This window comes from Rhinatrema bivittatum, chromosome 18 (genome assembly GCF_901001135.1).
Source record: "Rhinatrema bivittatum chromosome 18, aRhiBiv1.1, whole genome shotgun sequence".
NCBI classification, from domain to species: domain Eukaryota; kingdom Metazoa; phylum Chordata; class Amphibia; order Gymnophiona; family Rhinatrematidae; genus Rhinatrema; species Rhinatrema bivittatum.
The window spans coordinates 28,581,640-28,598,658 of record NC_042632.1 but is presented as its reverse complement, the minus strand read 5'-3'; the positions used below and the strand labels follow the sequence as shown (position 1 = coordinate 28,598,658).

The 17,019-nt window shown below is 36.9% G+C and overlaps 1 protein-coding gene across 1 annotated transcript; it reads right to left on the bottom strand.

Annotated features, from left to right (window-relative positions):
- Nucleotides 1–1,240: 1,240 nt before the first annotated feature.
- LOC115080059 lies at nt 1,241–15,944 on the bottom strand. The gene is given in 5 exon segments (XM_029584087.1): nt 1,241–1,342; nt 3,896–4,154; nt 4,269–6,291; nt 12,786–12,867; nt 13,427–15,944. Coding segments are annotated over 5 exon segments (4,866 nt in total). The 5' UTR covers nt 15,827–15,944.
- Between the last annotated feature and the right edge of the window lie 1,075 nt (nt 15,945–17,019).

Below are 17,019 nucleotides of genomic sequence, written 5' to 3'. Positions count from 1 at the left end.
TTTGCTCCTCTCATAGTACCTTGATGTGTTTATGCTACTGTTGGTACGCTTTGCTCCTTTTTCAGTTGTTTGGGATGTTCATGCCACTGTTAGTGTTGCTTTGCTCCTTTTATGGTGTCCTAGGCTTTCTTGCCATTGTTGGTGCTGCTTTTCCTCTATGATGGTATCTTTGAGCATTCCTGCCATTGTAGGCACTGCTTTATCCCATTCATGGTGTCTTTGGCTTTTCAGGACACTGTTCATTCTGCTTTGTCCCTTTCACAGTGCCATGGGGTGTTCCTCTCACTGATGGTTTGCTTGGCCACTCTCAAGATGCATCAAGATATTTATATCTCTCAACTGCTTTGCCACTCTTTTGGTGCCTTGGGTGTTCATGCCACTGTTTGTGCTGCTTTATATTTCTCTCAGTACTTTGGGGTATTCATGTCAATGTTGGTGCCACATCGCCCTTCTCATGGTGCCTTGGATTGTTCTATTTGTGATGCTTTGCCTCTCTAACAGTGTCTTGGGGTGTTCATGCTACTCTTGGTGTTGATTTTTTAGTTTCTTGGTATGCTCATGACACTGTTTGACTTTACTCCTTTCACAAAGCCTTGGAGAGTTCTTATCATTGTTTGAAAGGCTTTATCCCACTCACGGTGATCATGATAAATAGTTCTCCAGCTAAGAGACAGCTGCTCAATTCAGTCAAATATTCAAAATAAGCCACTTAACTGAATTATTCCAACCTTGTCCAGCCAAGTGGCACTGAATATCAACTTCTCTGAAGTTTATATTCAAAAGATTTATGCTGTAAAGTCAACTTTTGCCTTCATAAATCTTTCACTTCAAATATATCCCCCCCCCCTTTGTCCAGGGAATGTTGTCCTCAATTTTGTGCTGACAAAGTTACCAGGACAAAATAGTGGGTGGGACTGGAGGCATGGCAAAGACAGACTGGATAGTGCCAAATTGACCATTTCCTGGCTACATTTGTGTAGACAAGTCTGTCCATACAGAACAGCAGCCTAAAGTTATCTGAATACCTTTTCTCAGATATTCAGTGAAATACTTATCCAGATAAGTTCTCCTGAATATCTAGCCTCAGGTACAAACTTAGGGCCTGATTTACTAAGGATTTTTCTAATAAATTGTAAGCCCTCTGGGGATAGTGAAATACCTACAGTGCCTGAATGTAATTGCTTTGAAGTTCCTGAAAGATAGACTATAAATAAATTAAAGAAATAAATGATATTGTTCATTATGTTGTATCCCTTTGGTTGTTCATGCCACTTTTCCTCATTCTTGGTGTCTTACAGTGCTGTTCCCTTTGCTGCTGATGCCTGCCTGAAGGTTTCATTTGCTTGGATAGAAAACCTCAATGTTAGAGTCCAAAATAGGATGTATTGCTTTCCCTAGTGACTTTAATGGAACATTGTTTATATTTTAAACATCCCCTTATGCAGTTCACAAGCAATCCAAAATGGAAAGTGTATTCTTAGCTATAATCCCATTACCTGCAAGTCCATAATAACACATTATATTCCTGATGTCTGATATAAATCACAAACAGAAATTTGTGATATAGATCAGACATCAGGAATATTATGTGTTATTATGGACCTGCACATTCAAAAAGAGACACTTATTCAGAGATGCTTTGGAAATCCAACTCTAGAATCTCAACTGAAATAAATATATATATTGGAGACATAAGGAACTCACTATAAAGTAAATATACAATATGAACTTTAATTCATAATGCTTCTTACATGCAAATATATACATTTTTCTTTGCAAAGAAATAGTTACTTTTATTATATGACTATATGACTGACTGACATAATCAAAAGTGCATGTACAGCTAACCTCATGAAGGGTATACTGTTAATTACCCACTTATGCTCTTATATTTTTTGCAATAGTCTTAGAGTGCTTGGAACAAGTGGACTAAACCCATTGGTTAATTGCAAATTAGTAAATTAATATACTGCAAATAAGTGAACCAGTTATAATTGACATTATATTCTCTCCAAATTGAGGAATAGAAGATTCTCCTTGGATCTGAAATTAGCTCACCAAATTTAAAACTATCTTACATCTGTCTACAGTTCTTATTCTTGCTCTAGTTTAACATACTAGAGTGAAAGTGACTTTTATTTGGATATTCACTTGAGGTATAACTGCTGAAGATTTTTGGGAAAAGTGGTATTTTAGGTGGAGGCAGGGATGAGCCACAACAGATGCTTAAACCACAAAATCGTTCCTTTCTACCTCCTGCCTGGAAGATGAGAAAATTTGAAAAGTTGTCAAGGACACACCACTAAAACCACCATCACAGTTTGATATTAACTGGTACCAGTGTTGGGCATCTCAGCAGAAAGAAAAAACATTGCGCAGACTAAGGGACCTATTTATCTACAAAAGTGCAATATTTGTACTGCAGGGGAAACTACTGTGGAATTTACTAAATTGTGCTACTGAGTACTGCAGTTTAATGAATTTTGCTGCAGTTTTCTGAATGTTACTGCAGCTGGAAACTCAGCACATTATCTTCCCTGGCAATGTATTATTGTGGACCCCCATCCCTCCCTTCTTGGGGCTGCATAGGCCCAGGAACCCCCCCCCCCCCCCACAAAGAGTGAAGTTTTTGCAGAAATCTCTGGGAGTCTACAGGGACTGTAATTTTCCAAACCCTCTTCCAAACCTGGACTCATTTTAGAAATAAAAATGAGTAGTAAGTTCCATTAAGCCCTGCCTACCAGTTAAGAAGAACTTCTTTCTTGACAAAATTGCCCCTTAGATCCCTCCTTCCACACTCCGGATCCCACCCCAAAGCTTACTTGAAATCCTGGTGGTCTAATGAGGGCAATCATGTGAAAGAGGGGCAAAGGAGCTCCAGGAGACAGCCTATACCATTTTGAAAAATGGATCCAGAAGGACAGAAGTGAGTGTAGGTCTCTCCTGCCCCCATTAGACCACTAAGATTTCAAGTATGGTTTTTTTTTGGGGGGGGGGGCTGGAAGAAGCCATTTTTTGTCAAGGAAGTCGGAAATTGTATCTGGGGGTGGGACCTAAAGGGGCTTGTTAGTTATTTTAAATTTTAAAATGGGCTAGATGCAGAAGGAGGTTGGGGAGGATCCTACTAGGCTCCCAGGTATTTTTGAAACACTCAAATGTGGGGGTGATTTTTTTTTTGGGGGGGGGGGGGCTGTCAGTTCATTTTAATTCCAATCTTGCTTGCATCAGAATGTGCCTGAACATTTCCAGAGGAAAGTTAAAAACATGGTACCCAAGAGTAGCACAGCACACATGGATTTTTTTTTTTTACATGCTACTCTATTCATTTGCATGGCAATAGGTTGTGTTTTGCATTTATTTGTATACAAAGCATATTATTTGCAAACCTGCATTGTGCCAGGTTTGAGAACCAGTAAATAGCTTACAGAATTTGCAAGTTCCATGAATTATTTTAATTTTTGTCACAATGTTTTACCGGTCACAGATGAGTTAGTGCAGCTTGATAAATAGGCCCTTAAATTAAGGTGTTAAAAGTGATCACATTAGAGTAGGGCTCATCATCATCATCAAGGCAGGCTCATTGTTAAAAGTGATCACTTTAGAGTAGGGCACAATATTATCAAGGCAATGTGTAGAATCTTTCACTATCACTGCCTATGTTGTCCTGCTCTGCTCTTGAATGGTTTGCAATGCTGTCAATGCAATACCTTTTATGAGCAGAAAATGCACTAGGAATGTAAAAATATACATAGAAACTACTAAATGCACTAGGAATGTAAAAATATACATAGAAACTACTAAAAGGCTGATGGAGGAATAGAGAATACCAAAAAAGAAAGACAGAGAAAATGGAAATTGTAATAATTTAATATCAAGAAAAGATTTCACTACTTACCTCACCAAGCGACTTCATAGCATTTTGAGTTGCACTGCATATCTGTAAGAGGTCTCCAGTTGCCACGCCATTATTTTCATTGGTATTCCCTGCTTGGTCGGGGGAAAGTGATTTACGAATCATGGAGTCATTAATGGAAGATTCAGCAGTTAAATACAGATTGTATTGTTTAGTTTGGGCGTATGACCAGCCCCCTCCTACATCAGAAGGTACTTCTGGTTTTACAAATCTACAAATATCTTTTCTAGCTTTCAAATATCTCAAAGAAACAAAAAGAACAAAACCGAATAAAAACATACTTGAAATAGAAGCGATTGAGATAATTAAATAAACATTCAAATTTGTGAGGTAATTCCCCCTCAGAGGAACATGCCTATAATCCGATTTTACTTCTTGATTAGTCTCCACTATTGAGATCTCCAGGGTCTCTGTTGTTGACAAAGGTGGCTGACCATGATCTTTCACCAGAACAACAAGTCTTTGTTGCTCTATATTTGTCGCTTCCATAGGACGTATAATTCTAATTTCTCCGGTATAAAGATCAATTCTGAAAAATGATGAACTTTCGGGCTCTTTTAATTCGTAGGACAGCCATGCATTGTATCCAGAATCGCCGTCCACTGCTCGTATTTTAGCCACAACGCCACCTGTGTTTGATGATCTAGAAACTAATAATTTCCCTGCTGACATGTCACTGTTGGAAAAATAAGGCAAAATCGTGGGAGGGTTATCATTTTCATCTTTGATAAATATAGTCACGCTGGTATTACTGTTCAATGAAGGAGAACCAGAATCTCTTGCTTCAATCCAAACTTGAAATACTTGCGTTTTTTCATAATCAAATGATTGCAGAGCAAATACATGACCTGAATCAGCGTGAATGGACAAGAGACTGGAAACAGACACGCCATCCACAAGGTTTTCTAAAATGGAATATCTCACTCGAGCATTTTCGTTGGAATCGGGGTCTAGAGCTGAGACTTGGAAAATGGAAGATCCAGGCACTTCGTTTTCATGAATGCTGATGGCGTACATGGGTTCTGAAAACCTTGGTGAATTATCGTTCACATCAGAAACTACCAAAACAATGGCTTTAATACTAGATAGAGGTGGGTCGCCTCTATCTGATGCAAGGATGGTAAGGTTGTATTCTGCAACTACTTCACGGTCAAGAGACTTCTGGAGAACCAAGGCATAGTAGTTCTGGAATTTTGACTCCAACTGAAAAGGGAGGTTTAAGGGGACTTCACAACGCACCTGGCCATTCAGTCCAGAATCCTTGTCAATTACCGTGAAGAGAGCTATTACAAGCCCAGGCTTGGCATCTTCTTTGACTGAATTTGCAAGCGAAGTAACTCTTATTTCAGGTACGTTATCATTAACATCAATTATTTCTACCAGTACTTTACAATGCCCTGTCATTGATAAGGAACCTTTGTCCTTAGCCACTACATAAATTTCATAAGTATTTCTTTCTTCAAAATCTAGATCACCCTGAACTCGAATTTCACCATTGTTTGAGTCAATACTGAACAGTTGCTTTGTATCTGCTGAAACTAAATTGCTAAATGAATACATAACTTCTGCATTTACACCCTCATCTAAGTCTATGGCAATAAGTTTAATTAGCAAACTCCCCACTGGAGAATTTTCTGCTATTTTCACCTTGTATTCGGTACTATTAAATACAGGAGGGTTATCATTGGCATCTTGGATTTGAATTACAATTTGCATTTTACCAGCTCTCTCTGGATTCCCCCCATCCACTGCTGTTAGTGTCATTTGGTATACAGGCTGTTTTTCTCGATCTAATGCTTTTATCAGTACAAGTTCCACAGATTTGCTTTTTCCTTCTATGATTTGAGCTTCAAGGTTAAAATAAATATTTGAACTAAGATGATAGGATCTCAAAGCGTTTGTACCAACATCCGGGTCAAAAGCGCTCTCCAGTGGAAAGTGAGTTGAAAGGAATGTCGTTTCAGGTATTAGTAAACTCATTGTACTTACAGGAAAATAAGGAGAATTGTCATTTATATCTATTATCTCTATTTCTACATGGTATAGTTCCAACGGATAATCCAAAACAGCCTCTAGTTTTATGAAACAAGTAACGCTGCTGCCGCAGAGCTCCTCCCTGTCTATCTTCTGCTTAACAATCAACATACCACTCTTTAAATTTACATCAAAGTATTGTTTGCTAGTTTCATAGGTCATCCGGAACTTACGATTAGGTAGGTTTCTAACGTCCAATCCCAAATCATTTGCAACGTTTCCAATAGGCGTGCCCTGGTCCCTTTCTTCTAAAACGGAGTAGCGAATCTGTCCCAGAGCCAGTGCTCTCAAACAAAGAAACAAAATCATCCAAGGTGTCCGCCATTTATGAATCCAGCCTTTGTCTGTGAAATTCATATTTGGGTACAGAGACGTAAAGAGTCAAGACAGGGTTTCAGCATTAGTAGATGATGAAATGTGGATGCCTCAATAAAATCGTCATTCCCGAATCTCATTCCTTTAAAATATAATATGAGTAAATCTACGAAAAATAATGTTCCACCCTGAAACGCAATCAGATCCCAGAGAACTGTGCCTGAAGGTCTAGTGGTCTCGATTTAGCAACTTGTTAGTCTGTGGCGACACCTTGTGTCTCCATTAGCCAAGTGCAAACCTACAGGTCAGGATATCAACGTGAGGTCTGTTGTGTATTGAAGTTAATGAAGCCTAACCGGTTTCTCACTATAGTTTTCTCCGTATCCAAAATTAAACCGATTTTTTTTAAACGAATGCATTATTCAAAAGAGAAGCTCCGTTCTCAGCTATAAAATTGCGTAACAGTTTATTTTTAAACATCATGTGTTACATATACTTTAATAACTCACTTGGCGCTATGAAAATAGAGATCAATGAAAACAAAATAAGAAATAACATTTATACTGATCTAAATTTCTTCAACTTTGTTCGTTCTACAACCTGCTAACATCAAGTTAGGAAGTAGGATTCCAGAAGAGGAAATAAAACGTGAGACGTTAAGCATTGATGATGACTATGAGAGAAGGGCGGACACCCACATGTTTCACCCATAGATCTGAGATGTCACAGCTTTGGCAACAGAACTTTGAAATCAGCTTTAAGTCTGTTAGGAAGCTTATTCTGGAAGCAGGCCTAAACAGATTGTGCATGCAAGTGATCCCTGACACACATTATCTATTTTGTTGTCTTAGGCCAACCATATGCATGCTGCAGATCCATCACAGTAAGCAGTAAAAAGGATAGAGACCAAAGTAGATAATTTGCTTTAATTAAAAACCAGCAGAAGAAGGGAATGAATGCTGAAAATACATTGGGTGGTTTTAATTAAAAAGTTTATACATGAACCTTGTTATATTATTTCCTCCTTCCTGCAATGTTTGCAAACTAATGCAAGTTAATGAAAATGTATCATTGGGTAAGGTGAGTTATTATAACAGTTAGCAAATCATTAATGTTTCTTTTGTCTTAGAATTAGCTGCTTTGCCATTTTACACAGCAAAAGTAAACAGTGCTGGTTGATAATATTCTCTTAAGGGAAATCTAAAGTTTATAAATAAAGCAAAAAGAAAGACATTTATAAACATATCAATTAATCATATTTTGCTTTGATGCCATAGATTTTAAAACAAACCATCATTTTAAATGCAAATAGTCATTGTGAAGACACTAATACACAACTTTAAAATGCTAATTGTAAAATGGATCTTAAATGGGTCTTAAATCTCTAGAGGTAGATGGTCTTAGAATATGGAGTTAACTTTTACAGGATATTTGTGTTGATAAGGAATATGACACAACCAGTAGACAAACTTATTTGCTAAATTCTTTTTATTACACTATCATATTTTGTTAAAGTTTCACTTTGCTATTCTACTTGTGATTTTACTGATGTTGAACTTTCATTTCAGTCCATCAAAACAGTGATATCCTATGTTCTCTAGATCTTCTAGGTCAGTTAATTCAACAATAATTTGACTACCATACACCATAGCTAAATAAATGAGGCTTCCATGAGACACCCCCAACTATTGAAGAAATAATTAGCTGTCATATTAGCAGATATGTTGTTTTAGTTGTTGCCATTGTTCATTGAAGGAGGATGGATGATCACTTTTGTATTTCCTTGGTAAGTGCATTTCAACTAAAATAGGCCATATCACTCAGGTTTAGTAAGCTTTTTAGAGGAAAAGCCATTTCATAACTGAATATGCTGACATTCATGCAGTAAAGTTGATATCTTGTAAACATATAGATTAGATTTCAAATTTTTTTCATATGGATTGCATTTTTCATTGGAATTTACATTCAAATATACAATTTAAAAAAACTGTTTTACCTGTCTTTCCACCTGAGAAGTGATTGCATGCATATTGCACAAGTATTAAATTGTGAAGCACTATTAGAGGACCCCTGTCTAATTTCAGAAATCATGGAAAGTAGCTGGGTTTAAAACGGTTTGGATAAGTTCTTGGAGGTGAAGTCCATTACCTGCTATTAATCAAGCTGACTTAGAAAATAGCCACTGCTATTACTGGCATCAGTAGCATGGGATCTAATTAGTGTTTGGGTGCTTGCCAGGTACTTGTAGCCTGAATTGGCCACTGTTGGAAACAGGATTCTGGGCATGATGGACCCTTGGTCTGACCCAATATGGCAATTTCTTATGTTTTCATGTTGTTATACCCATCTTTTAGTGCAAACACTGTAGATATTAAATTGGTTGATGAGCACCCATGAAGCAATAGCTAGATGTAAATGTTACATCTCCTTCAAATGTATATTCACTGCTGTAAGCATGAATTGTTCTTCAAGAATGCATTCTCTTCTGCAATATCATTAACAAAAATGCTGAGCAAAACTGGACCAAGGATCAATCCCTGCAGCACACCACTGATAAACCCATATTCTTGAAGTGAACCCATTTACCACTACCTTTTGTTGCCTCCCACTCAACCAGTTTGTAATCCAGTAAGTCACTTTAGGATCCTAGAGCACTCTGTTTATGTTATCTATGCAGAACTGTATCAAAGGCCTTTCTGAATTCCAAGTATATTACCTTCCTCTGATCAAACTTTCTGGTTACCAGTCAAAGAAATTTGATTAGATTCATCTGTCAAGACTTACATCTGGTAAAACCATGCTGCCTCAGATCCTATAATCTATTGGAGTCCAGAAATTTCACCATCCTTTGTTTTAGCAGTGATTCCATTAATGTACTTGCCATTAAGGTCAGACTAACTGGGTTGTAGTTCTCACTTTCCTCTTCCCTTCCACTTTTGTGAAGAGGAGCCATCTGCCTGTGTCTGTGTAAGATTGCATTGGACTTCCAAGAAAGCACTGGAGTAAAACTTCATAGAGCAATGGTACCATAGCATTAGGCTTCCAAAAAGGTGGGTGTAACCTCCATGGAGGTTAAAACACAAACTTCAGTGAGAATAAGGAGACTGCATCACTAACCTTGGTGGTGGGAATTTCAAAATGCAAAAATAAGAACAAGAAAGGACTCTGGCTGTTGGCTTATATGCTGGTTTTGTAAGAAGCTAATTTGAAGATGACAAGTATTGAAATGGTCTTCTAGCGGATATAGTGGAAGCTTTCATTATAGCAGATTTTGCACAGGCTTGGGACAGATGTGTGAAGTACAGTGATAGGAAAAGGGCTGTGAGTTCAAGTAAAAGACATGGGAGAAAGGGAACATGGTATTAGTTGCATATGGGAATTTGTACATGAATACGGGAACTTGTATATGAATCTCAATGTGGCAGGCTGGATGGGCCATTTTGGTGTTTGTTGTCATTATATTACTCTACCGTCACTGCTTATGTTAAGGTGTTATAGAATGTTCTGAGTTGTGAGGCCATGACAACAATGAAGAGATTGAGTTTTGAATGATACATGGAAGAGAAACCTGTGTTTTGACAGGGTACTGCCAATGCTCTACCTTCATGTGTAGGGCAGTTGTTATTCAATGATGAATAATAAAGATATTCTAGATGAGGAAAAAAGGTGTACTTTTATATTTTAATCCATATTGGTCTTGAATGCCAGAAGTTATTCATGGTTTGAATTTTGTTAATTCATTGACAGAGGGGATTTGCATTATAAGAAGCAGTTGTGTGTGTGTGCGTGTGTGTGAGTGTGAGTGTGTGTGTGTGTGTGACTGAAGCTGATAATACATTACATAATACATTGGCTTGTCCCCAAAAGCCTCCTTATATGCTCATAATAGCCTATTTGCTAGTCAGTCTTCTGAGCTGATATTTTCTGTTTCAGGATAGCTTTCAAAATACTCAGTCCTCCTAAATATTTATTCACCACAGTCACAAATACATGAACATTAAAAAAATCCACATGGGCAAATAGTCTTAAAAGTTCTTTGTTAGTTGTCTTTACTGATGTAGTGTGTAAGGGAATTGTTTCTGAGTATCCTATCAAGAGATGTTACACATCAATAATAGTTATGATAAATGTCAGTAATGAACAAACATCACTCATAAGCTGTTAAATTATTTTTATTTGATAGCGTGAAACTTTTTCTTTAAGGTGGGGAATTGGAATGTATATTTAATTGCCCTATGTTGATGGAATCTTAAAGGTTAACCAAACCTTAATAGGTACTTTTTTATGGCCATCTATATGCTCGTGAATACATGACATTCTCCAAAGAATAATGGAAGGACTTCAGATTTCATAGTGTTTTCAGTGTTTTGTTTCCCAAATATGGTGTTCACTGCTCTTCTGACTGTTCACATGGCTGGTATACTTGGTAAAAGGTAATGTATTTCATACAGTCTGTGATTAGTTCATCCTGAGTACTGCTTTTTTTGCTAGTTCACATCCTGAAAGTCCAGAGATTTTTTTAAATCTCATTTCACCAAGCAACAAGCAACAGTAGTGGTGCCTGTCTCAGCTCAGAAGTTGTGGAATGCAGGCCCCTGTGCTTGACTTTTCAGTTGCAGTTAGAATTAAATTCAGTCATTTTATCTGTATTTGGCTTTTTAGATACATTGAAGCTGTGTGAGAATTTACAATCAGATGTTGGAATGCTGATTTTTACTATTAGTCTTCTACCTTCGGCCATTAAAGGGAGAGAAATCAAAGTACAGAAGAATATTATGTAAAAAGGTTTAATATAGCTACTTTATCTCTATACTTCTGCAGCACCATCCCAAAGCACTATTTTCTGAGGGCCCAAATAGTGCATCCACTCCAATGTGGTTATGAAGGGTCAATTTTCAAAGGCATGTCTGTGATGAAAACAGCATTTATGTGCAGAAATAAACTTTTACAAAATTTCTTGCAAGCTTACTCACACTTTCCCAGGGATGTAATTGAGGATGGATTTGGATTTCCAAACATATGCATGTAAATTTTCAAGAAAATAATCTGCACACATTTCAGCAGGTGTAAGTGTGTGTGTGGGTAGATTTGGGTGAAAACATTTTCAGAGCAGACTGCTTTGTATGTATTTGTCGGTTAACTTATGAGCAGTCTTACAAAATTACCCCAATATGTTTATCAGATAGATACTTGGAATTACCAATTGCCAGGCAGGATTGGAGGCATAGAAATCTGCCAACCCTTTCCAAAATATCTGGTGGGAAGTTATGGCAGGTGCTTTTTCTCACCCAGTAATCCAGCAAGTAGAATAGAATGGCAAGTTTTGCCAGTTCTAACTTAGAAGCGTAGAATATTTTAGCTAAAAACGACTTTAGTCTAGCCAGCCTGCTCATTTGTATCTGTCTACTGTACTACCAATGAACCTTCTTCATCCTGCCTGTCACTAAGGTTCCTTTCCGTCTCTTCCAAGCATGCTTGAATGCTATTATCATTTTTATATCATTTTATTTCTGCCTAATTTTAAAATTTGAAAGTAATAAGATTTTAATGAAGAAACACAAAACAAATATATAATAAAATAACTAAAATAAAACAAGCAGTCCTAAAGAAAGTGTAGGACCACAAATAATGGGAAGATAGTAGTATCAAAATACATCAAAATCACAAAAAAATGGAATACAATGAAAAAGAGGGTAAAAAAGGATAGTTACTAAACTGTTTTAAGACAAAACAATCTAAGGAAAATAAGATCAAGCCTAGTCAGAGACCTAGCTATTTAACAGAGTTCTTCTGAATTAAACTAGAGAACTGCTTTGGATCCCCAAAACAGATAAACATTACCTTTATCTTTAACCTGACATTGAGTTATGTACTTAACTTGGCTCTCAGGCCTTGAACCTTTTGTGGGTAGCAAAGGGAACATTCAAAGACAATCTGACTTTTGAACTATAAAAAGAAGTGTCTAAATTATGTAATAAATTCCTCATTACCCACAAAGGTCCAACTTCCTCCAATATAAACTTCACTATTAGCATGGTCCTTTCCATAACTAAAACTTTTGAATCTTCCAGAAGTTACTTTCAATTTCCATTAGTTAAACCAGCAGTAGATTGGTCCCCTTCTGGAAGTTTCTTTTTAGGAAGAAGATAACATTTAATCAAAGATGGCAAGCCTGTATAGAAATTCTAAAAGTTCTATAGCCGATAAAGAGAAAGTTAACAGCTCTCAAGTTTATCAGACACTGGGAATTTCCAAAGATTTTTTTTCCTTTTCAGAGCAATACTATCTTTAATATAGGCCAACCTTACAGCCTGCATGGAAGAAGGATGTGATTTATTATCCATATTTTTTCAAGAACAATTACAGACAAGAAGATGAATGAGATTATATTCCTCAAAGTTATAAAGTCAGAATGGAGCACTTACTTATCCATCATACATTTTCAGAGAAGATCCATAGTTACCTCAGTGTAACAGGCAATTTGCAAGAATCTACTTGGTAGTTCAATCTGTTTGACCCTGACTTCACTCCTCTGCTATAAGGAAACCTTTGCTTCTATAGGAGCCATAGATTGTGAAGCAGAAACAGGAGCAGATGCAACTGCTCTATTCTCCAATGGAAAGCCAACAGCACCAATGACAATTCCACTTTCATTCTGCAAAAGGGAAGAAGATTGTAGAGGCCTTCAGGCATGGCATTCATGGAAATGGAGTAGCCTCTGAGCTGGGTGACGGCTTCTGCAATCATCTTTCCCTTTCCATTTTGTTTACAAAGAATAAGTGTCTGCCATTTCCAAAGAGGCTCTCACTGATGACATCAGTGCAAAGCCGGTCAATTACAAAATATTTCATACAGAACTAAAGGTTATTTTCTCCAACCCTCATATGCACATGTCTCTAATCTGTACCTAGATTTTAAAAAAAGTCCTCATACCCACCTCCCCGACATACATTGAAAATGTGGTATTAGTGTTAAAGTTCACAGATAAATAGGTATTTATAAGGGTTATGTATTCATTTTTATGTACAAGATAAAAGCATAAACTTTCAAATTCCACCTCACAAGAAACAAAAAAAAGAAAGATGTGGTTTCCCGGCCCTGAAATAAAATGTAAACGAATGTGGAATCAGTAATTAAATATCAAGTAAACTTTGCCATTCTTACCTCATCAAACGTCTTTGTAGCATATTCTGTTGTATTGCATATTTGTAGGAAGTCTCCAGATAACTTTTCATTATTTTTATTATTCCATTTTTGATGAGGGGAAAGTGGTTTTGGAGACATAGGGTCACTTGTCGAAGATTCAACAGTAACACTCAAATGATATTGATTGCTTTGGGAACATTCCAATTTTCTTCCTACATTAAGACATAATTCTGGTTTCAAAAATCTACTTGTATCGTTTCTAGCTGTTGAATACCTCAAGGCAGCGTAAAGAATAGCCGTAAATAAAAATATACTTGAAATTGAAGCGATGGAGATAATTAAATACAGATTAAGATTTGCGAGGTAATTCTCACTGGTGGCAACAAAATTATGCTCCGATTTTTCTACCTGACTAGACTCGGCTAGAGAGAGAACCAGGGTCGCTGTTGATGACTGAGATGGTGTCCCTTGATCTTTCACCAGAATAACAAGTCTTTGTTTTCCTTCAGTTGCCTCTAAAGGATGCGCAACTCGAATTTCTCCCGTGTAAAGACCAATTTTAAAAGATAATGAGCTTTGGGGATCCTTAAATTCGTATGACAGCCATGCATTGTATCCAGAATCTGCGTCCACTGCTCGTATTTTAGCCACAACGTCACCTACATTGTATGATCGAGGAACCAGGACATTGGCTGACATGCCGCTGCTGGGGAAAAGAGGGGAAATTATGGGAGCGTTGTCATTTTTGTCTTTGATAAATACAGTCAAGTTCGTAGTACTACTCATGGAAGGAGATCCAGAATCTCTTGCTTCAATCCGGCACTGAAAGACCTGGACTATTTCATAATCAAACGACTTAAGAGCAAAAATGTCTCCTGTGTCACTGTGAACAGATAAGGGACTGGAAATAGACAGGCCATCCATAATGCAATTTAGCATAGAATATCTGACTTGACCGTTTTCTTCGGAATCAGGGTCTAAAGCTGAGATTCTGAAAATGGAAGATCGTGTCACGTCGTTTTCAGCAATATTGATTGCATAGTTAGGTTTTAAAAATGTTGGTGAATTATCATTTACGTCAGAAACAACTAGAACAATGACTTTAGCCGAGGACAGAGGAGGAGATCCACCATCTATTGCAAGGATGCTGAAGTTGTACTCTGCAGTTTCTTCACGATCAAGAGGCTTCCGAAGTACCAAAGAATAATAGTTTGGAAATTTACGTTCAATCTGGAATGGGATGTTGATTGGTATTTCACAACGCACCTGACCGTTCGGTCCAGAATCTTTATCAGCCACTGTGAAAAGACCTATAACATGTCCAGGCTTGGCGTCCTCTTTGACTGAATTTGCAAAGGAAGTAACTTTTATTACAGGAGTATTATCATTGAGATCAATTATATCTACCAATACTTTGCAGTGACCTGTCATTGACGATGGAGCTTTGTCTTTCGCCTCTATATGAATTTCATACATTTTTCCTTCTTCAAAATCTAGGACACCTTGAAGTCGAATTTCTCCATTGTCTGGGTCAAGACTGAAAAGATTTTTTATATCAGATGAAACTAAATTGGTAAATGAATACATAACTTCTGCATTTACTCCCTCATCTAAGTCTGTAGCATTAAGTTTAATTAACAAACTTCCCAACGGCGAATTTTCTGACATTTTCACCTTGTACTCACTACTATTAAATAATGGAGGGTTATCATTAGCATCCTGGACTTGAATTATAATGTGTAATTTTCTAGATCTTTCCGGATTCCCTCCATCCACTGCTGTCAAAGTGAGTTGGTGTATAGGTTGCTGCTCTCGATCTAATGTTTTAATCAATATCAGTTCAACAGATTTACTTTTTCCTTCAATAATTATAGCTTCAAGGTTAAAAAAGGAGTGTGAACTAAGATGATAGGCGCTCAGAGAATTTGTCCCGACGTCTGGGTCAACCGCGCTCTCTAGTGGAAAACGTGTTCCCGGCAGTGTTAACTCAGATATTGTTAAAATGTTTTCATTTGTGGGAAAATAAGGAGAATTGTCATTTATATCTATTATCTCTATTTCTACATGGTATAGTTCCAAAGGATAATCCAAAACAGCCTCTAGTTTTATCAAACAAGTAACGCTGCTGCCGCAGAGCTCCTCCCTGTCTATCTTCTGCTTAACAATCAACATACCACTCTTTAAATTTACATCAAAGTATTGTTTGCTAGTTTCATAGGTCATCCGGAACTTACGATTGGGTAGGTTTCTAACGTCCAACTCCAAATCATTTGCAACGTTTCCTATAGGCGTACCTTGTTCCGTCTCTTCTAAAACAGAATAGCGAATCTGTCCCAGAGCCAGTGCTCTCAAACAAAGAAATAAAACCATCTCAATTGTCCGCCATTTATGAATCCAGCGTTTGTTTGTGAATCTCATGGTTGCTGCAGATATGAAGATACTGAAGATCGTTTTTCAAGTGATGAAATATAGAAGCTTTTCAACCCTCATTCCTTTAAACTCTGAAATGATTTAATCCAACCAAACCAAACCAAAGATAGTCAGATCAGAACCATGAAAAAAAGAACTATGCCTGCTGGTCTATTATTGGTGCAGAACTAAGGAGAAGGGCGATTTAATAGATGGACTTTGTTTCTTTTGTTGGTGTAGAGCGACATCCTGTGTCTCTGCTAGCAAAATGCAAAAATACAGTTTAGGAAAGCCCTATAATTGATGTCTGTGGCATTGAAGTTCGCAGTGGTAATAACCTTTGAATTAAATTATTTAGAAATCTAGGATTAATTTTTAAATATACTACTATTAACATTACCATAGTTTTCCCAAATCTTATTCATAATCTGTGTATTTTATATGGCTATATCTGAGATGTTAATTTATTCAATGTACTATATGTGAGATATGGACCTTTTCATGTCATTACATTGTTTATTGAAAATTATGCTGGTCATCTTCTGTTCATTCCATAAAATAGTAAATACCAGATCTACTATTATTTTTTCAGTCATACTCCTTCTGCTTTCTCCTAATGCCAAGTGGAGAGTGAGAATTCCAAAAGAGGAAGTGTACTAAACGTTTTCCCCAGAAACACAAAATGTGGGAGATGTTTTTTTAGTACATCAGCCCTTTAGTGTCATTAATTACAATTCAAAGGCAAACCCCTTCATGTAATGGCACAACTTCATATGAGGATTTGAGATGCCATTGCCTTAGCAAAACCTTTGAAATCACATGAATCTGGGAAAATATTTTTCTCAAAGTAAGTCCTAATAAGCTTTTAATCTATCCAAGTAGATCCAGTTTATTGCAAAGTAAAGATGAAAGAAACAAAAATAAATATGAAGAATTATTTAAAAAACAAGACAAAGAGCAGGAGGCAACAACTTTGAGCTTGAGCATGAATATTTTATTTTATTTTTGTTATTTTTTTAGCATACTAATGAAACTATGAATTTGTATTATTCAATGCTGAGGAATTTTATAAACTTTCTCAAGTTATAGCTGTTGCTGGCTTAGCTACTTTGCCATCTTCAACAGAATCCTCTAAGATTACAAAACAGGAGAGTATTTTTTGATAATATTCCCTTAAAGGAATAATAAAGCTTTGCAATTTT